Source organism: Tauraco erythrolophus, chromosome 16, assembly GCF_009769465.1.
Source record: "Tauraco erythrolophus isolate bTauEry1 chromosome 16, bTauEry1.pri, whole genome shotgun sequence".
Taxonomy (NCBI): Eukaryota; Metazoa; Chordata; class Aves; order Musophagiformes; family Musophagidae; genus Tauraco; species Tauraco erythrolophus.
This window is the reverse complement of record NC_141480.1, coordinates 12,776,085-12,798,133: the sequence shown is the minus strand read 5'-3', so window position 1 is coordinate 12,798,133 and position 22,049 is coordinate 12,776,085. Positions and strand designations below refer to the sequence as shown.

General features: G+C 40.0%; 1 protein-coding gene across 1 annotated transcript; it reads right to left on the bottom strand.

The window, feature by feature from the left end:
• Positions 1–2,793: 2,793 nt before the first annotated feature.
• Positions 2,794–21,381, bottom strand: ADRA1B (adrenoceptor alpha 1B). The gene is made up of 2 exons (XM_009989716.2): positions 20,409–21,381; positions 2,794–3,350 (listed from the first exon to the last, which is right to left on the bottom strand). The coding sequence occupies exons 1-2, from the start codon at positions 21,379–21,381 to the stop codon at positions 2,794–2,796; spliced, it is 1,530 nt and encodes a 509-aa protein (XP_009988018.2).
• Between the last annotated feature and the right edge of the window lie 668 nt (positions 21,382–22,049).

Here is a 22,049-nt window from a genome sequence, read left to right as displayed (position 1 = left end):
AAGCTCTACAAGGTAGAAACCCTGTGGTTCTTGAGCCACACGTTTTGCACGCAGCTTAAATGTGCCTCTCACGTCAGGCAGGACACGGGAAGAGCAGCAGTGCTGGGGGCTGGCTGTGAGAAAACAAGCTAGCAGGGGTGGGTGAGTCTGTGTTGCTGTCCCTGCAGAGTCCAGCAGCCTTCCCAGCTCCAACTTACAGAAGAGCAGTGTAATTCTTGGGGAAAACTATTACTGTCTGCCTGTGGAATGCCTTCTCTTCTCCACCCTTTAAGTCTATGGGACATGTCTTACTGGGGTTTTTGGCTCTCAGGATTTTGGCGTACGGTTCATAAGGTTAAAGGCACTGGATATTCTAAATGGCATGGACTGACATGATGTTAATGCCTATCTCCTCCTAATCAGTTACAGTGCTTAGAGAAAGCTGTTTTTTCAGTACTAAAATGACTGAAATTCTTTTTATAGTTTTTAAAAAAAGCAGCAAGGGAACTTTCCTTGCAGTTTTTGTAATAGAACGTGTAAAAATGTACAAAGACGATAAGCACTCATATGTCGCTTCAGTATGGGAGAAAAGCCTATCTGATTTCATAGGTAATTAGAGAATTATGTCATTGTTTAAGGAGCTTAAATGATAATCAGAGATCACACAGCCTTTGTTGGGACTAGAAACTAATTAGAAGAATGATCTGTCTCTGAGAGCTCCATAGTTAAAGGCTTTAGAGTAATGGAATGCTATTTATTCTGAAAGTTTGCATATCACTTAGAAGTTCTCAAATATGGGTAACATTACTTGGATTTGCTTCATACTATACAAGTCATGAGTGACTTGAAATTTAGCTGAAGTGTGCTGTTAGCTGGTTAGATGAAACAAATTTCTTTCCAATGAATAGTAATTTTGAAGAAGCTTTACAATACCCCAAAGTGTTTGACAGGCTGTTGTAAGTTCCCTCCAAAAATTGCAACAACAGGTTAGAAATATAGTTCTCTGCCATTTAAAGGCCCAAAGAGGATGGCTTCATACTAGAATATAACAGCTTGATAGAATGTTCTTTATGGCCACCTCAATATATGAGCAACAAGGGTTTGTTTACCTGTTTTATAATACTTTTAAATTTTATAAGCATTGTTCTTTCAAGAGGAAATTATGGCCTTCCCCACAATCAAGATGGAATTATAAATTAGGAGATTGGCCATAACTTCAATCAGGATAAAGCTCAAAATATACTTATATGGTTCTTACTGTAACATATGACCATGGGAAGACCTTGGAACATGACTTTTCTATTGTTGCTCACTGAGCTGGGGGATATTTCATCCGACCGCAAGCCACATCCATCCCTGTCAACTTAATGAGAGAATACGCATTCAAGGAAACAAAAGGAAATGGCTCTCCCTTGGGACCTAGCATTGTTAAATCGTCCCTAAGTGGTTTTAGTACATCTGTTTGTGGTTCATTCTCTGTTCAAGTTTTAAAAAAAGTCACTAAAATTCCTAATAAGGAAAGTCTCTGTTGGAGGAAGGAGTAAATACCAATTTTCATGGTTTGTACCGCTTCGTGTAAAAAAATCAGTCATTAGTTTCATGATTCACACTTAATCGCAGGAGATGAAAATAACTTCCAGACATGACCTGAAATGTTCTAGAAGATATTGTCAGAAATTCTATTACTGTATTATTGACCTGAAAAATATTAATGACAGCAAAACTTACACTACTCCATTGTTTTGGCTTTTTCTCTTCCTGTCTGAGTGCAAAGTAGAAGCCTCTAAATGTGCACTACTGTTTTCGAAGCGTGCTGAACGGGCCAGAGGCTCAGAGCATTTGCCCTAAGGCAGGGTTTGGGGCACTCCAGCGGTCAGTGCTCTTTTGTGCTGTGTGCACGACACTGTTTATGAGGCATTTGGAGTGATTTACGAGTGTTGCTTTTAGAAATCAGATCCTCTGGTAGTGTGTATGTTTACAGGACACTTACTAATGTGCTGAAATGTAGATTGTGAGCTCTCATCATTGTTGGTGTTTTCAAACTTTGAAAAAAGAACATAGCGAAGGCTAGAGGAGTTACATGTGTTGGTGATAAGGGAATCATGGAAGGGAAGCAACCACAGAGAGATTCAAGAGCGTCCCAGGAGTTACAGTGGCAAACTTAACCGCTATGAGTGTTTTATTTTGAAGTGAAAATCATGATAAGGGAACTTGGCTGAATTCCAGTCCGACAGTAATAGGTGCAAGTGTTTAAATTGTTGCGAAATTACTTTAATCCTTGACATTGTTTTCCTCTTCTAAAGTGCTAATGTACAGTGAAGTACAACAACAATACGAATTTACAGGCAAAATCGGCAGCAGCCAGTACCCTGGAGAGGTACAGACAGCACAGCATTGCCCTCTTCCACTCCCAGGCGTCCGTGCGTGCGGCTGGCACACATGTGCACATGCATTCATACGCATTTCCCGTGCCCACCCCCATATTTGTACATTCTCTCTATATACATATGTGTTTGGCAGTTGCACAGCACTTCCACGACAGCCAAATAATTGCATGTGTACTTCCCAAATAATTGCATGTGTACTTCCCTGGGTTTATGCGGCACCTTCCCTGCGTTCTCGTCTTACTTCAGTAGCATCTCTGGAAATTGACTGGGAATATGGTTAACCCCTACACCTTGCCACTCTTGTGACATAAATCTGCCTGTTCCTTGCTGGCTTCCTTCTAGTGCTATGCTGAGAAACTGTGCAAAGGTCTGTTTCTTCACCTGGGCAAAACGTCAAGCAGGTTAGTGTACAAAGAGAACAGACTGTTTAGAATCTGTTCATTCCAGCATCAGTTTTGCCGTTCAGTGTGTCGCAGATGGCCTCATGGTCCCTGTTGCTGAAAGCTTGGCTGCCAGCAGGAATGTGTCCATTGTGCTCTGTTAAGAGATTGAAAGTAAAGAACTGGCATGGGTCCTTTTGTTGGCTTCGATCCTGTAAGGGGCTCAGGAACGAGCTGGAGTTTTTCCATTCCTGGAATGTGCACATCTCCATATGTGGGTGGGTGATTTTGCTCAGGTAGCCGGGGCTGGGAGATGCTGAAGATAATGTCCTCTGACTGCCGCTTAGGAAACTCCCACTGTCTTCCAGAGAGTCCTTCCTAGGGTGTTCAAAGGAGCACCGATTCCAGTTTCTGTAGCTGTAGGCCCACCACCCTGACTGCTTTCGACGGTGGCACTGGCATTTTAGGATCTGTATAAAAGCCCTCTTGAACTCTTTGCTTGAGCAAGGGTAGATGATTGGATTCAAGCAGCTGTTAAAGTAGCCAAGCCAAAAAATCACCTTGAAGATCGTTTCAGGGGGCTTCAGAGCCGAAAACAGAGATCCTGCGAAGAAACAAGCAGAGACAATATTTGAGGTAATTGGTTTGTCTGCCTTTAGGAAGGATAAATGTCCCATCAGATCACTGTTCGAAACTATTTATTAAAAACCCTTACTGCATGTTGCTTTCATTTTTGGTCTTTTGGTAATAAAATGTTATTTTTGTTATTTTTAAAACTAATAAGGAAATGCTTTCCACCATCTGAAAGCTAAAGGAGCACATAATTAATGTAGAATTAAAAATTAAAAAGCAGTCCTTGTGTTTACATGGACACACATGTTGCACTAACATCTATTGATCTCAATGAAAGGTCAAACCTCCATGGTCCAAGCTGTTGCACAATGCACATGTGGAATAAGTTTATGCCATCTTCAAAGAGCTTTCAAGTGTCATTTTTGAAGAAAAAGATCTAACTGTTCCCAGGCTTCCCAGAAGGAGTGTGTTCAGACATACCTGATAATTTCTAATACGTTCTCTGGCAGATCCTAAACGCCACCCCATTTTATATAAATTATTATCATAGTGCAAACCTCTTGAAAACTGAAGTTAATTGCGGTACTTCCCATATCCCAGGCATTCATAAAATGGTGTAATCCAAACAAAAGGTTATTTTATGAATACTTCCTCTTCTCTTCACAACCAAATAATTTCCCTAAAGAGGCTGCCCAAATGAAAAACTCATACTTGGAAATCCATTTCATGTACTTTTAGTATTAAAAACATGCAATTGATCAGCTAAATTTGGCAAATGGGGCTTTATAAAAGGATGTATGACATTTTTTGAGCAAAACAGGTATTCAACAGTTATCCAGCTGGGAAAACACCTTTGTGTCTGGCTAAAGTAATCAAAGAGCAGGGATTCAGGAGAGAATTGTCATTTTAAGAACTGGAGTTAGATTTGAAGAGTTTTTCAAATGGCAGGTGACACTCAAGCCCGAATGTCACATTTCTGAGAAGAGTGACCTTTTACACCAGAGTGGTTTCAAATTCCCTGGGCTGTGAAAGCAGCTGAGTCAGTTGTGACTGTCAGGATGCCTTAGTGGGGAGGAGTATGATTCCAGGCATATTTCCCATCTCATCGCAATGTAGAGGCCGTGACTTGGACCTCAAAAGTATGCAAAAGCACTTCCTAGTGTCTTGGATAAATAGCTGTCACGTGCCACAGCAGATACTGCTGTTTATCCTGGTGACAGTGCTGGCCCGCTGCTGACTGTAGGGGTCTGAGTCTCCTTAGCTCACAGGAAAGCCAAAGGGAGGTAAGCATGTGGCATTCCTCACACATCCGCTGCCCTCCTCAGTGTGGCAGCTGGTCCCTCAGCTGGCTCAGAAGGCATCGGCTCTCTGGAGAGACTCTTCCTTCCCCTCACTTGGGCAACAGGAGTCAGGACAGATTCTACGAATCCGAAATAATACATTTTTTCCCAGGCAGTGTTTTGGGATGGTGCCAGCAAGCACTAGCTCTACCTGTTGTCTCGGAGCTAAGCAACATACTAGCCTTTAAGGTTAAAATGGAGGTTTTAAATTACAAGGTTCACAGAATTTCTTCGTGACTTCTGCACTTTACTCACTTTTTCTCTATGTGCAAGACTCTTGAATGTGGAACCCATGTCCCTTATTGCTTTGTTGCTGCTAATGATTTGCAGGGCTTGACAAATGCCCTTCTATCCATCTGATGGAGAGCCTGCATCTGTCCTGACTGATACTGCAGAAAGTAGAGTACAACATGTCTAACATCAGAGAAACTACAAATTGTATTTGATGAATTTCCAACAGATAAATCAAATCAATGCAAACACTTAAACTGTGTCTTGTGAGTGCTACATACTCTTTGACGAAAGATTCAGTGTCAATTCATGTGATTCTATGGAATAAGCTGTTAAATGGGTGTCAAATTCTTATAAAGCTTTAGGAAAAGTCAATCTAAATTTATAACTGTAGCCAAGAGGAGGAAGGTTATTTTATAAATACTCCAAAACCTCCCACATGCACAGTTGCAAACCTTTTCAAGATTCATTTTGTAAATAATTACTGCGAATATTTTCCCTTCAGTTTAGGGAAAAGAGAAGCTTTGTGACTTTACAAAACAAGTACAAAATGTGATTATGTACAACAAGGATGTTTTTGGAGTTCATACTGATAAATTTCTTAAATTATTTTCTGAACTCCTTTAAAATATGAATTATTTTTAGCTCTTAAAGCCCAGCAAACCTTGTGAAGTGGCTTAATAGCTTCCATTTTTTCTTATATGTGAACGTTGAATGAGCAGTAGTGAGTTTTTCCAGATCAGTTGGTTTGCCTTTCTCTCGTACTGTAACAACTGAAAATCTACAGGACGTTCCTCTACCAGATTTAAGTATTTTTAGACAGGTTACATACAGACAGAGTAAATGCTACGCTATAGCTCTCAATTAAAAAAAAATAGTTAAGAAAGTTTACTGACAAATTTTGTGAAATTCCTTAAGGACAAATAAAATGAGCTGAGCTATAGAGAAGAAAACTGAGACCAGATAAATGAGTTGTGCTTGTATAATCTGTATCGCACGTGAACCAAATGTAACTACATACAGTGAAGACTAAGAGACCAAGTAGGGAGAAAGGTAAAAAGCCGAGTGCTGAAAAATGGCAAATCTTTGTAAACTGCTTCAAGAAATACGTGTTCCTTAAGAAAAAAAGTTAAGTAGCTTATGCCTATCTTCCATGATAATCTATTTTTCAAATGCCATTTGAAAAAAATGACAGTAGGCCATTTTCAGTAGCTGCAGTCGGCTTTTTCAAAGCTCTTGTATGTTAAAGGGCAGCAACACAAAAGAACAGGAAATTTCCTCATGGCAGCCCTGACTGGCAGAGGCACCTTGTGTTCAGGCCTAATTCTAGAAAAATCACTGAGCCCTCATCAGTCGTTTAAAGCTGTCATGACCCTAACTGGGTCATTCTCAAAAAACCTGGAAATAGGTCAGGTTGGAAAGCTATGTAGTGTTGTGATTAAACATAAAGATCAGCATTTAATTACAGTAGTGGAAAAGTTTTGAAACTGAGACATTCAAGAATAAGTCTTAAAGAGTTAAGAAAACATTTATCATTAAGCACTACTTCATTCTCCACTTTTTCCTGATTCTGCAAACAGAACAACGCAAGTGTTTCTTGACTCTTAAATTATACACAAACAAGTAGACTAAGTTTTCACAAGAAGGTCAGGAAGTACGCTTTTTCAAACAAGGAATATTAATTTGATAAATAAGCCATTGGTTTATAGACTGATATGTTAATTGCTCTTACTTCGGACTGATACATTAAAACTGGATAGAATTCTTCTTAACTCCTCTGCCCTTCGTTATATATATATATATGCACAACTGCTCTCAAGGGGGATGGATTTAGTCTATTAATTTTATCTATGGTATAATGTGCTATTACTTTCTATTTTTTTCAAAAATCAGGTGGTAGACAATTATTCCAAGAAGGTCCTAGCAATAAGAGAGGTCACTGCAGTCCCAGTGAGAATAAGTTCTTATATGGGAGCACAACTCATTTGCTCTCAGATAGCACTTTTCATCTGTCAGCCATCCTGACTTCGTGCCATCCTCCTGGTTTTACCAGTGAGCATTCTGAGCTGGGGGAAAGTAAAAGCAATCAGCTGAAGGTCATGTGCTATATAATTTTCGCCAGTAGGAAAGTTTTTGTTTTGCCAGGAAGAGAACCAAGAGACCTGGCATGACTCTCCTAACCACTAGAATTCACAGTGGGTAGTGAGGCACATTCAGGTAGAGTGTTTGGTGAGTCCTGCTACCCAACAAAAAGCAGAATTCAAGAATATTTTCTGAGAGTAGCAGAATCTGGTTGATGCATGGGATCAGATACATCGCTGGCCCTGCAGAAGCTGTATGCGATGACTACATGATCATAGAAAAACTCCGCCTATGAAGAGATCTATGGCTAATGAAGGGACTCTCCACCACCAAAAGCTACAGATGCTCTGAAGTGTAGTTTTGTATTACAGTCTTCATCATGGTGAAGGAAAGAGGACTGAGGAGAGATATGACAATTCGTCTTTAAAAACATAAAAGTTACCTGCAAAGAAGAAGGAAATAAAGTTGTTTTCTATGTCCACAGTGGCAAATATTTCCATGTCCACAGTGATTTGAATTGTGGCAAGACAAACTGAGATTGTGGACTGGGAAATACTTTCTGTCTTTCAAGACAGGAGAATTCTGGAACGCACTGCCTAAGAGGAGTGTAAAAATCCAACCCTGGAGGCTCTTAAAAATACAGCAGACACACATCTACTGATTTACGTGTAGCTGATCCAACCTTTGGGTTGGGGATGCCCTGAATGACCTCTTCAGATCCTTTCTAGTCTTACTTTCTCTGATTAACTCTGCAAAACACAACTGTGTTCATCAGGAAGACTTTATGGCTTAAGTTTTGGCAGCTCAGCAGAGTTTTACATTTGCAGTACTGGAATCTCACTGACACTGTAGTCTTAGATCTCCTTGGTAAATATATCCATTATTTAGGTTGAGGATTAACTGTTAGAAAAATGGAATGTCCAAGACAGATACTTTTTTGGGCACTTATTCTCTTGAGGGCTTTGGAAAGTTTCTGAGTTTTTGTGTTCAGTCTCTCTTCACTGGGTGGAATCTCAGCCTGAGTTTTCCACAGAGAGAGAAGAAAAGCTGTTATTTATTATCCAGAAGGTGGGTTAGATGAATGTTGCGATACATGCCATGTACTTCTAAATAAAGTTTAATTTGGTAACTATTATGCAAAGCTCCACTGCCTTTCACCATATAAAGATGTGAAAAATATTTTGATTAGCTTGTATATTTTTAACATTACCCTTTTCCCTACCTTGTTCTTGGAATTAACAACAATACCTTTTATTTAGCAGCACACATGCTTTACCTCATAATTAACCTGTCAGGAGCAAACAAATGCGAGCTATTTTGGTACCTTGAGAAAATGATAAAGCTATGCCTACTAGACACACTCTCTAAACATCAGACTAATATTTCCTCCCCTAATCTCCAGCTACGTTCCCATCGCAGTCTGATAAACAGAACAAATATTTCTCTGTACTGATTTAGGTTGCTTTTCAAAATGGCTGGAAAATTTTGCATACAATTATCTCCTCGGTGATTTATTTGGGATGGGGGTAGCCAGAGTGACTTCCCTACTCAAACTGATCACTCTCCTGATGCTTCATGTTTAAGAGCTCCACTCTAAGGGAGTGTATATTTTGTTTTCTCTTTTATTTTTCTGCTCTAAACCCTGTGATTTATTAAACATGGTATTACAATCTTACCTCTGATTGTACCTTTGACACCAATAAAATTTTTGCAAAGCCTGTGTCCAACACAGATGGAGAACAGGAAATATTTCAGAAAGTCCATCAACTTGATCAGTTTTGATTGGTTTTTGACCATGCTCATCAGACTTGATAGAGCTGTTCAGTTTGGAAATACATTGAGCAACAGCAAATATCATAAAAAGTAGTTGAGAAATATTTTATTAAGTAAAAACTAATTTCATTTAAGGTCTAACTGATTCTTTATAATGAACGTTTTATTACACAGAAAGTAATAATGAAATTGGGGAACACTGTGGGAAACAATTTGCCATAGTAATTGTCTTCACATATTCTGCTGAGTATGTGGCCAGAACATGACTGAGACATTAAAATTCAGAGTCCACTGGAGTCAGTGGGAGTCTTTGAAAGCCTTTGTAAAGGCTCATAAGGACTTCAGTGGACTTCAGAAGATTCCTTAAAATAGCAGGTGAGCAGCAGGATAATCTGGACGGGCTTAATCCCAATACCCTTAATTAAGGAAAACTCTTCACTGAAGGGGTTTTTGATGTAGCCCGCTGCAGAGGAGAAACAGACACATACACACACTCACACAACTCTGTCACATTTTTTCCTGCTCTGTTGTTTTTCTTCCATCTAAATATCTGCTCCTTTGCTACGTCTCACAACTGACCGCAGTATTTGTAGAGAAAGGAGGATGGGAAAGTTAAGACCTTCTATTTAAGGATCCTTAATGTAATAGTTGGCGAGCTTCTTGACAAAAGTGTAATTCGCAGGACATGTTTGAGTTTCCACTTCCACTTTACGGAAGAAAGAACTTTAGCATCAAAATTAGACTTGCCACTGCAACCAACTGACCAGACAAAACCCCCCAAACTACTTCCAGGAGAAGGGAGAAAACTTGCTGCTCCAGCTGTGTGCATATGCAAGATGATTAGATACTATAGCGATTCACTGGAGTTTAAATCTGAAAAATAACATGTAAGATAAGGTTTATGAGCTAGAACTTTTGAAATTGCCTTCGGTAGAGCGGTGCCACATGGCTTGGTGTGCTGCTTCCTGCCAGAGAGAGGGAATAAACAGCTCTATGTAAGTGACCAACAGTTGTTTGTGATGACAGTAATTTGTGAAATAGCACTAGGTTCCATTGTGTTGTTGTAGTTCCTCCCTTCATCCTTCATGCAAGGAATATTTCTATGTTTACACGTACTGGGACTGAAAGCCAAGAAATTAATAGAATTACAGAATTATTACAGTGGGAAGAGATGTTACGGGGCCTTTTGTCCAGCCTCCTGCTCCAAGCAGGGTCAACACTGCATCAGGTCCTCTGAAGCCTTCTCTTCTCCGGGCTGAAGAAGCCCCATTCCTTCACCCTCTCCTCACATAATGTGCTTCAGCCTTATGATCATTTCAGTTGCCTCCACTGAACTTCTCCAGTTTGTTGTTATCCTCCCCTGGATGGCTGCAGTACTGCAGGCACAGAAGTGTGTCTAACTAATGAGTACTAACGAGTGGTGAGTAAAAGGGCGTAACCACTTTGCTCTGTCTGCTGGCTCTGTTCATGTTACCCAGCCCCGTATGCTGCAGCTTGGATCTGACAGGGGCATTTGAACGGTTTTCCATCCTTTGTCAATGTTTGTGTGAGTCGTCTTCATGGGAAAGGGAATTCTCTGTGTGTGCATTCTCAAGAATGCCATATATTTATTATTTGTACCAGTGGGAGGAAAATCTTAAACTACTAATGATATTTTAATCTAGAATTAACATTCTCCTTTACTATCTGCCTTCTTTTCAATATCCCTGCTTTTTCTTTTTTTGTCCAGGCATGTTCACTTTCCAGTTACTTATTTCCTTTCTTCCTCTTAATTTTTAAATATTTATTTCTACTCTCCTTATATCTTACATTGTTTTTAACTCCAACTCCTAATCTCTTTTCTAATAATTTTATGTTGTGATAATTGACGTTCTATTCATTAAACATCCATTTTTAATAAGTTGTGTATTTGATATCAGTTAAGTATCTAAATTACTCATAGAATCATCAGTTTTGTTCAGAATCAAGTATTTAATACTTAAGATTAGATAATAGCTGGGCAGACATACTGTGAATTTCCTGGATTTAGGGAGAAAAATCTCTATGGATGAGTTTTGGGTTATCAAGTGCTGTTTTCTGCCTGTTACAAAACATCTTCTAAATCCAGTTTTGCTTAGATGAGACCCAACTTAGGGTGAATGTATGTTCCTGTTTACTGTAACAATTACAACATTTGTTTTTATTGAAACAAATGGTCTGGAGTCGTTTAAGTTCTTCGTTCTGTGTCTATTGACATTCAAGTAATGGCAAACTAGCTAGAATAAAATATGTCGTGAAACAATAACGGGGTAGAAGGAGAGCTTTGCTGCACAGGTTTTTGTCGGTGTCTTAAGATTAAAGAAAAGCCATAAAATTTGAAACTACTTGTCTTTATTCATAAGAAGTAGAAAATGAAGTGTTTCAAAACTTGAAACGCTGAGTGGGGGTATTCTGGAGAGAAAACCACCTTCTTGTTTGAATACCATAAAATAGAAATAGACAATTAGTAATAATTATTTGGAAGTTTTGCTATAGAGTCTGCTCAAATTTAAATAGATAGGCTAACCTTGGAAGGCAAACATATCCCGACTGGAATTAAATCTGAACTTTTTAACATTCCACATAAGAGAAAATCCCAATGTTTTAAAAATCACTGTAGTGATGAAAAGCATTGCAAAATACAAAATGATAACAAATGAATTCTGAAACAATAAACCCAGGAAACTTTGACAACATCAAACCCTGTCTCTCGATCTGTTCTCAAGAAGACAACTGTTGCAAACGTGAGTATTGTTTTGTAATAAATTTGTCTTATGATGGAACTCAGCCTTCCTATGAAAAGTGAATTGTTCAAATCTGTAATGTGATCAGCAAGAGACTTTCCCAGTGCTGGGCAGTAGATGGCTGCTGGTGGGAACCTCCGCTGATGGGATGCTGTCTGGGAAACTCCGCTTCTCCCCTGCAAGTTTGCGCTGTGATTCCTGCTGCAGTTGTAACTGCTGGTCGCTGCTAATGGCTGAGTTTCAGCTTGTTCTTAACGAACAGGGAAAGCTCAAATGCTACATGTGCATAGCTAGTAAAATTCTCCCTGTAAAGCAGTAAGCTGCCTCTGACCAGAGTTGTTATGAGTTTAGAGAACGTGGAAAGGATGTGTTCGTCTTTTATTTAAGCTTTCTGCGGTCCTTTTTACCACATACTTAGCCAAGTCAGCATGCCAAGGTTTTAAAGCTAATTGGATTTCTAAAGCTCCTGATTTCTTTCCTTCCAGCATTCAGTGTTTGTTTACATTCCCTTGGACTTATTTAATATAAGAAAAAAACCCCACAGTTTACAAACAGTAGAGGATGAAATAGAAAGTATGGTTATAAAATTAAGAGTTGATCAAGCCTAGAGGGATTGCAGGCCTTCTGGAGAAGGGGGTTAGGATAGCAGTGAAAAAAGATCTTGAGAAATAGGAAGAGCATCCAAAATCAACAGAATAAAATTCAGTAAGAAAATGAAAGATGCTTAAATTATAACTACTGCAAAAAAGTAGTGATGGCGAGCATTTACTTGTGGTTTTCGAGCATGTTGATGTCTCTGTGGGATGCCTTGGGCTGCATATCGCAGCGGTGCCCAGGCTGCCAGGCTGGAGGACACTGTGGGAATCACACTAACCCTGCAGTCACCAAAAAGGTTGCAGAGCCACACTCCCGTGTTTGTGGGTAAGTTGTGTGTGTGTGTTGGGGGAGAGCACTTTGCTGTTAAGGAAGGAGAAGTATCAAAAAAGGTACAATATCTGACTAGACAATTGTATTGCAGAAGATGACGTGGGAGAAATAGAAATGGAAATACGATGCTGTTGCAAATGCAGCAGTTCTCATTCCTCATTGTGTTCGTAGGTACGTTACATATATGCCCAAGGATCTAGGCCAGATATTAAGAAAAGTGTCCCAGTTGTGAAGAGTTTATGTCCTAGAACTGACTGCATATAGTAGTTGTGAGATTCTCTTTGCTGGAGACTTCTGGCCCTACAGCGAGCAAAGACTTGTGAGGGGTGATGAAGGTCCCATTCAAGCAGTCCTCAGCCCTCAAGTCTTTTATTTCCCTTTTTTCCGGTTGAGTTAAGGAAGACACACAGAGAAATCTCTCTTAACTGTTCTGACAGGGTAAAAGTGGTTTATACTCATCCCTCCATCCCGTTCAAGCAAGGAAATAAATGTCTGCAAACTAATACATTATTGGTATTAACTAAACTCAGTAACTCCTACCAATCTAAGGTGTGATCCTGTGTAGACAAGTTGTTAAGCAGGCAAATGAAAGTAGCAGACAGACATACACAAATGTAGAGTCTGACTGTAAAGATCGCCTCCTCCTATGGATGTGTTCACAAGTAAGAGCAAAGCCTAAGGAAAACATCTTCCTTGCTGTCTCATTGGCTGGGAAAGGTTATTGCTTCTATTTTCTTATCCTAATTAAAATTCACAATTTCTTATCACCCACACTATCTATCTCTGCTAAGGGGTGCCTTGTATTTCAGATGAACACATCACATCTATGATTCCTGCATGAACTTCATTCTCAGCGGCTCGAATTTTAGAGCCTTTTAAAGGCTCTGAGAATAGAGCATTATCTAGAACGGCCAAAATAAAACAAAGACTTTACCTTCCTTGAAGCTTTGCTGATGAAAGTTGTAGTACAGATAAGAATCAGATCTTTTTACTAAAAACTGGAGTCCCTACACCTGCCTATATTACAAGCAACTGCAAAGCAGAGTAGCTCTATTTGCTTTTTTAAAGAGACAATGCCCGTGTATTTAACTACCAAGCTACTAAAATTGGCAGTCCTGACATGATGAGATTGTCTCTGGCAGGCAGAAGTTAAGAGATAATCTATCATTTCCAGAGATCCTGCTCTGGTCTGCAGCCCATGACTGTCCTTCTTACAGTGTCATGCAAAAGGTGGTGTTGATGCAGAAAGCATCGGGAGTTGAAAATTATTTTTATACAACAGACCATTTGCAAGTTGGTATTTAGAAGAGCAATAGAAAAGACAAATAAGAGCTTTATTTGCCTAGCTCAGAAAGAAAAAGAAAGAGAAAAGCTGCAGTTTAAAAAAGAACATTAAAAAAACCCAACAGGATTAAGGTTTTTCATGCCTCATCCATAGTTGTCACATTAGCAGAAATTACGAGCTTATCTTGAATACCAAAATATGGAGATACAAGATATGGAAATTCCAACAAGCACTTATGTTTTTGATGCAAACCCTATGTATCCTGGTATATGCCAGTCTGCCACCTCTCCGTCTGGAATAACTGTGGTAGCTTACACCATGGAGAGAATTCACTTGTGTTTAGATCGTGTTGCACTCACAAATGATAAAGTCAATTTTATTAAGAATCTTGTCTGGTACTCTAAAACTGACAGTAGGTAGGGACAGAAACATAGAATCATAGGATCATAGAATCATAGAATGGTTTGGGTTGGAAGGGACCTCAAAGATCATCTAATTCCAACTCCCCTGCCATAGGCAGGGAAACCCTCCACTACACCAGGTTGTCCAAAGCCTCATCCAACCTGGCCTTGAACACTTCCAGGGATGGGGCACCTACAACTTCTCTGGGCAACCTGTTCCAGTGCCTCACCACCCTCTGAGTGAAAAATTTCTTCCTTATATCCAATCTAAATCTCCCCTCTTCCAGTTTAAATCCATTGCGCCTTGTCCTATCACTACACACCCTTGTAAAAGCTCCCTCTCCAGCTTTCCTGTTATTATTATTTTGTCCAAAAGCATTGCAGACTTTTGCAGCTTGCTAACTAGAAAGAATATAGGCCAAATCTATGCTTGTTTTGCAAAGGATTCACTGATTAAGGGAGTCTAGAAAAGCTAATCTAAGTCTGCTGACATTTCATTTATACTTAAATATCTTCAGTTACTGGGCATGCTTTGATGTCTTTTTCTCTCCTTCTTAGTTCTGACTTATAACTGAGGCAATCTGCCTTGGACGTTGTTGGTAAATAACAGGACTAGAGCACGGAATGGAATAACACAGCTACAAAGCTATTGTGCGAACTTCCATTATGTCTCTGCTCTGTTGTTACTTACAGACTGACCGTTATTGCTTTGCAGTTTCTAGGTATCACTAGAAAGCCCATCCACATAGCTCAGAATGTTGCAGTGGGCTATGGAGGAAGACTTTAGTGAAGATACTAAAAAACTCATCTCTTTCTGTTCATGCCTGTATTTCAGAGACAGGTACATGAAAGAACATGCAGCTGAGCTCCTGAGGTATGGCCTCAATGTTTTAGGACCATGTGCACGTGTATAACTTTACGCAGGGCTTTTATCCTGACTAACAATCCAAGCGATGGCAGCACATGTGTTTGCAAATGCCTTTGTAATAAGGACTCTGCATCCACTGCCCTGCTGGATGCTGAAAGCAGTGTTTCCACCAAAATTATCACTTCTCTCCTGTCTTTGATTTCAATAGTTTTGACATTTCCTATTGCTGCCCAGTGGCTCAGTCCAGATTTTTTTTTTCCCTCGGAGCTTTCTGACCACCTGAGATAGGAGTTGCTGCCAGCCCTGATGTTGAATAGTCAACATGAGTTGTTTTCTTTGTATATTTTCTGTATTGCTTTGCGTATCCATTTTTGTTAGACTGTACACTTTCAGATTTCCCTTTGCTCCTCTGACCTGCAAATCAAAAGGAAGTACCCCAGAATTTGTGCAATTTCATCTGCTTTGATAGTAAACAACTTTGTTCTAAAGTCCGTAAGGAGGTGTAATTGGCATACTTTGCAAACCAAAAGACTTAAACCAGGGCTTAAGGGAGGCTATTTTAGTAGTAAAATGAGTCATCTTGAAATAATCTAGTCCTCCACGTGCAACAAAACATGCTGTACTGGTCAAGAAATGCCCTTATGGTGTTTAGTTTTGCGGGAATTGGCTAGAAAATAGGAGGATCAGGTTCCTGCTATCACTTGTGTGATTGAACATTGTACCAAAGATCGACCTGCAAGTGGGCAGAGAGTAAGATTGCCACATATATAATTAATTTGTCCAAATTCTGTATAACTATTAACTTGAGGGCATCAAATCTAGAGAGCTCAGCTAGTCAGAGAGAGGAAGAGGCAGCAAGACAAAATGAGACGAAAGGCAAACCAGGCCTAAACCTTGCAGAAGGCAGAGCCCAGTAGCTTTGACAGCACTAGACCTAATGCTTGAAGTGTTTCCCATGGGAAACTGAGTGGCCTAATTTGGTATTCTTGGTGCAGAGATGCAGAGGTTGGCCTGATGTAACATAAATCTACATACTGTGCTTGAATAACATTTTATTTTAAGAATCATTTTATATTGGCTGACCTGTAGCATGCAGAATATTTTTATGTTCTTTTTTATTGTTTTATTGAGAGGTTTCAAAAGCTTAGTATATAAGAATAGTCAAAACAGTTGTGTCTTCATTATGAGGCTCTTGGGACCTCATCCCACTTCCAGTTAAGTTGACAAGAATTTTGTTTCTGACTTTAGTAGATAAGATCACAGGTTTTTTGGGAGCTCTGAACTGGTAAGTGGATAATGTTCTGCTTATCTCCACTGCAGCTAAGCGATAGGCTGAGGATGTTAATATGCGTTGGTTAAAGCAGTGGAGGTGGTGTTTTCCCTTTGCACTAAGTGTGCACGTGTGTGGTGTGTGAGGTCTGAGTCTGGCAGAAGACTGGCAAGCTCAGTCTGATATCTCATGAGACTAAACTTTCACCTAGTAGCCAGGGAAAACATGTGATCTTTCATTTTGGATTCATTTTTAAAATAAAGATATTGGCATAAAATTGGATATTCCTTTACTTAAAGGAGGGAGTTTTAATGAGTGTTACCTTATTTCTGCAGGGATGTAGTCTCTAGATAAAAATAATCTGTTTTACTCAGCATTTGTCAGCAATGCATATTTAATATAGCCCTGGTGCCTAAGAAAGGATTTGTACAAAGAGGGAGAAAAGAAACTTTTATTTTAAAGCAGCAAGACATTTACTCTTCGAAGCCGAGTCACTGAATTTGCGGCACAAGAAGTTGTCTCAAAACCACATATGTCTTCATTTTATTTTTTATGCTCTACCACAAATAATTTCGAGTGGCAAGACAACTGTTAACAAAGCCATGGAGTGTTTATGAGTGTCCCCAACAAAGATATTCTATGGCTCTATTGCTGTCTGGAAAGTATCTGGTAGCTACTGGAATAAAACCAAATTTCCTACATGATTCTCTTTGGTACCAGTTTTGCTGCATCATCAGGAACTTAAAACTAAAGGCAGCCTGGTTCAGACCAACAAAAGGAGATTGTGGGTCATTCTTTGTGCTGATCATTTCACGATACTCAGCATCTCATGGTGTCAGTGCTCCAATTCCTCTCTGTAGCTGCACACAGAGCTCTGTCAGAGAGCTTTCCCTGCAGAGCCTTTCAGTCTTGCTTGAAAAAACACTCTGTAATTGTTAATGTTATTGCTTTTCCTTTGTTGTGGAATATTTATTCAAGCAATATCCCTGCTTTCAGCACCGCATCAGTTCTCAGTATATATCTGCCACCTGATCCAATAATGCTTTGTCTGAGATATCAAAATGGGTGGCTGTGGAGTATATTGAAATGCCAGAGTGGAATAATTATAATTTTGCCTGGGAAACTAGTAGAAGAGCTGAGAACACTGTTAACATGAAGGAACTCCTCTACATATAAGCAGATTTGTTAAGACATGGTTTTGAGGTGTTACGTAAATAACATTTACCAACTTGTCAAACGTTTTGTGGTGGGATCCGCAGAAATCCAGAGCTGCTCTGCTAATGCCATTCTGCAGAGTCACGGCATTGCTAAGTGCAACAGGGAGCAAAATAAAGACGGTGAAGGTGTGGATGTGAGGGTACGATTTGGCTTAATGGTGCAAATATAAGATGTGAAAAATACAAGCCAGGGAAGAAGCCTGAACTTTCAGTGTAGTGGAAGTAAGTATCTAGTCTGGGCTTAGTAGCAGAAAAGGTATTGTAGTTTGCAGTCCTGTGCTGATGAGCGAGTGAGTTGTGATTCAAGCAGCCCAGGGCACCTATGGAGAGTTTTGTGAATCATCAGTACCTTTTGGATCGTATAGTTTACCTGTAACGGAAATGGATTTCATACCATTGTGTGCTTTTTGTAAGGGTTCTTCATAGGATTTGATTTAATTTTTTGACTTCAAGACACAAAGCAAAAGAATTTTGTTGTGAAGAATGCAGCACATAGCAAGCTCCTTCAGAAGTCTTTCTCCACTGTCCTACCCTCCTCTCCAGTTAAGAATAGTTCCATTATGCATGTCAGGGAATGGTCTTTTCCCCACGTGTTTTAGTGAGCACGACTTTAGTCATGCCTAACATCATTAATTAATTTTGCACCGATACACAGAGATGAAAAGTACAAGGTTCTGGAGTGTGCTGAATGAATGAAAAAAAGACATCAGGGACAAGGAACAAAATCAGCCCTATTCCTAGTCAGCAAACAAAGAGAAAGTACCTGCTATTTAAATGCATTTGGATACTATATTAGATACGATCTATACCTTTTTTTCACACTTTCTTAAAGGCTGTCAGTTAAGAGTTGGGCCCTGAAAGGATTTCTAGACAGGAGACAGCAGTCTATATTGCAATGCCAAGATGCTGATTTTTTCACTCTTCTGACTGACACAATGGCAACTGTTTTCGAACCTGTGGGACACTAAATGCTCACAGTGCTGAAATGAGCGAGTTGGGGGTTACAGGCACGCAGTCTGTGTTGGGTCAGAACCCACAGCGTTGGGTTTAGCCCTTCAGCTCACCCAGCACCTCTGCCAGCAACACGGTGTGCTGTGGTGGAGGCTTTCAGCCTGTCACCTCACTGATGCGTTGGACACAATTTATATGAGAGAGAAAATCGTATTGTGACAAGCAGTAAATTCTCCACTCAGGTGTCTTGAACAACGACTCATTAACCTCCCAGGAAAGACCAGGAGTTTTGAAGTAACTTCTCAAAGGGAAAACTGACACTCTTTCAAGAAGCTTAATTGCTTCTCACATTGCTTCTGCCCTGTGACAAAAATGTTTTTAATGGACTCATCTGCACCTGCGTTCATTGACGTGTCAGTAGCTATACTGGCTTCTGCTAGCTAAGGATACACTCTGCATTCACATTTGCTTTTGTTTTCTCTAAAATTCCTTCAATAATTCAAAATCAAGGAGAGAATCTACTTTATCAGAGGATCATGACCTACTAGCTACATATATAGTACTACTTCTGGTACCATATGGGGAAAATATATTTCTTTCCACAGATATGTGTTTTAGCAATAGTTGGAAACTTGCTCCATGTTATAAACTTTCTTTAAGAGCCAGCACAAGGATTTAAACTTCAGTAACCAAAGAGATCTTTGTTCACACTTTTCCTTCTGTTTGGAATTTTTCACATCCTTAACATCAGCCTTACGCACATCTCGAATCATAAAGATTTTTAAGTTTATGATACAATAAACTAGAGATTATAAAGTTGCCTTGCAATAGCTTAAGTAGCTGTCTTGCAGTAAGGATTCTAGTCTAAATGATATTACACGTTTCCTGAAATTACAATTTTATAACACTTCACCAGGACCGGGTTGCTGAACTCAGTTTAGTTCTCTTCAACAGTCTCTAAAAATATTCGCTTACCACTCAATTAGAAATGTTTTGGTAGGGTAACTAAGTAAACACGAATACAGAACATTAATAAGGCTTTTTCTCCCTTTTCTTTTTCCACTTCTTTCCATATTTAGGCTGCCAGATTGTCTGTGTCTCAGAGAAATGAATTTTAGACAGATATTTTTGAGAGCTTAGTGATTACATGTCTTGAGATATTCTACTTCAGAGGTAGTGCTAGTATTAAAGACAATACAAGCAAATTTCACGAAGACTTGGGAACACAGAGCAATGTGTTCAGGCTACATCAAATGCTTTAATAATATTTTAAAGCTGAAAGTGAACAAAGTGGCTGCCAAAAGCTCACATGGCAATCTCCTGAAATGTCTGGACTAAGACCTACTGAAACCAAGGAGAACCTTTCTGTGAGAATCAGTGGGCTTCATGTGTTTGCTTTTGGGATTTGATCAGTGACGTTTGAACCGAGAAGTAGGACTTTTCCAGCTTCCCAAAGCTCAGGGGAGTTTTGCACCTCATCATTAGATCCGGTTCATTTCCATTTAAGACATCTAATAATGCCAGAAGATCTATCACATAATCCGAACATCTAACAGTAAACTAAAACAAGAACATTTCAGTGCTGAAACTGTTTCTGTGTTCTTATCTAGAATTTTTCTTAAAGCATCCTATAAAAATGTTTCTGAAACCTAATTCAATTCAAACAAAGACCATAAAGGGAGATTTAATATGTAAACTCTGAATATATTGTCCTCTGATTTGACATCTGCCCTGTTACTGAGAAGGACGACCAGATGAGCAGACTTTTGCGGGCTGCACATTTTACAGTGTTTCAGCATGACTCTTTGAAAAAGCCAACATCACAAGTAAGTTACTTTCACTTCCCTTTCTTTCATCTGTTCACTGCAGTTCTCAAAATGATACCTACTTATCATTCATCTGATTTTTTTCTACGATATTTTTGTAGTAAAAACCACTAACCCTCTTCCTCCCCCTCCCCTTGCAATCCCTTATGGACTTACCTAGTGGCAGAACAATGAAGAAAGGTAGCCAGCACAAGATAAACATGCCGACCACAATTCCCAATGTCTTGGCTGCCTTCTTTTCTCTAGAGAATTTAAAAAGTTTGAAAGCCAAGGAGTTCCTGGGATTGTGACCCTTGGATTTGGTGCTGTTTAATGTGTCCTCATGAATGTTCCTATGATGAATCCGTAAAGTCAGCTCCTTGGAGTTGGACATTTCTTTCATAACTCCAGCTTCCAGGTTTTTAGTAGTCCTCTTTGCCACTATGTAGACCCGACAGTACATCACGAGGATGACAATTAAAGGAATGTAAAATGAGCCCAAGGAAGAAAACAAGGCATAGAATGGTTCTTCAGTGATACGACACTCTTTATCGTCCTTGGGTGCTGGCTCTTTCCAGCCCAGAAGAGGCCCAATAGAAATCACCATGGAAAGGACCCAAACACCTAGGAGAGCTAAAATTGCCCTTCTTCTTGTTACCAAAGTTGGATACTGGAGGGAATAGCGTACCCCTATATATCTATCTATAGAAATTGCACATAGACTTAAGATAGAAGCTGTACAGCACAGCACATCAACTGCTGCCCAGATATCACAAAATATCCTCCCCAACACCCAGTAGCCAAGGATTTCCAGTGTAGCAGAGAATGGAAGGACAGTAAAACTGAGCAACAAGTCTGCTATTGCCAGGTTAATTATGAAGTAGTTTGTAGGGATTCTTAAATGTCTATTACAAGCAACAGAGAGAATGACCAAGATGTTACCTATAATAGCAAAGAGTATAAAGGCACCTAGGATAAGCCCCACAGTTATCGCCCTGCTGATATCCAAGGCAGATGAATCCACATTGCTTGCTGTCTCGTTGGAGTTGTTTGCAGAAAGATTGCCATTATTTAGTGCAGACGCTTTCAAGTATCCAGGGATTGATAAATTGGATTTATCACCAAGGTAGGTATTCATCTTAAAAATCATCCTCCATAGCAAGTTATGGTTGGATCCCTTGCACAACACGTAGATCGTTTGAGTTCAGCTGGACATTAACTCTCTACCCAAGAAGTTGCTGCAAAGCCCCGGCCGGTTTTGCGTGGAGAACTCATGTCCCCAGCAAGCTGTCAGCCGTGAGCACATAAAGCTCGTGCAGCGTGGAGCCCTCCGAAGCCTGTCAGAAATAACAGGCTGTTCCAACTTGCTTAATTTCTCCTAAGAACTCGTTAAACAGAAATGAGCAGGCAGAAGTCCTGGCTGTAGCTCCAAAGTGGCTGTTTCGCTCATGACGCCCCTGAAAGAGAAGACAGGTTCACAGCTCTCCCTGCGCCCGTGGCTCCGTTGGAAGGGTGCCCCGTGGAGCTGCTGCCACCGCGGCTCCGAGAAGGGCTGTCAGCGTCCCGGCAGCTCCGCGCCAACCGGCTGGTGACATCACGGCGGGCGGCCCCGTCACAGCGCTAGAGGGCAATGCAGTCCCAGTGAGAGCTCCCGTGTCAACGTCTGGAAGCGGAACCGATGGAACAGATCAGTCTTAATTAAAGCATTTGCCACATAAATCAGCATCAGAAACCTTTAGAAAACCTAGTTTCGTTATCGGAGAAAAATACGCTTGGTGGGATGTGGTGAAAAAAGCAATTCGGTACAAAATGATCTAG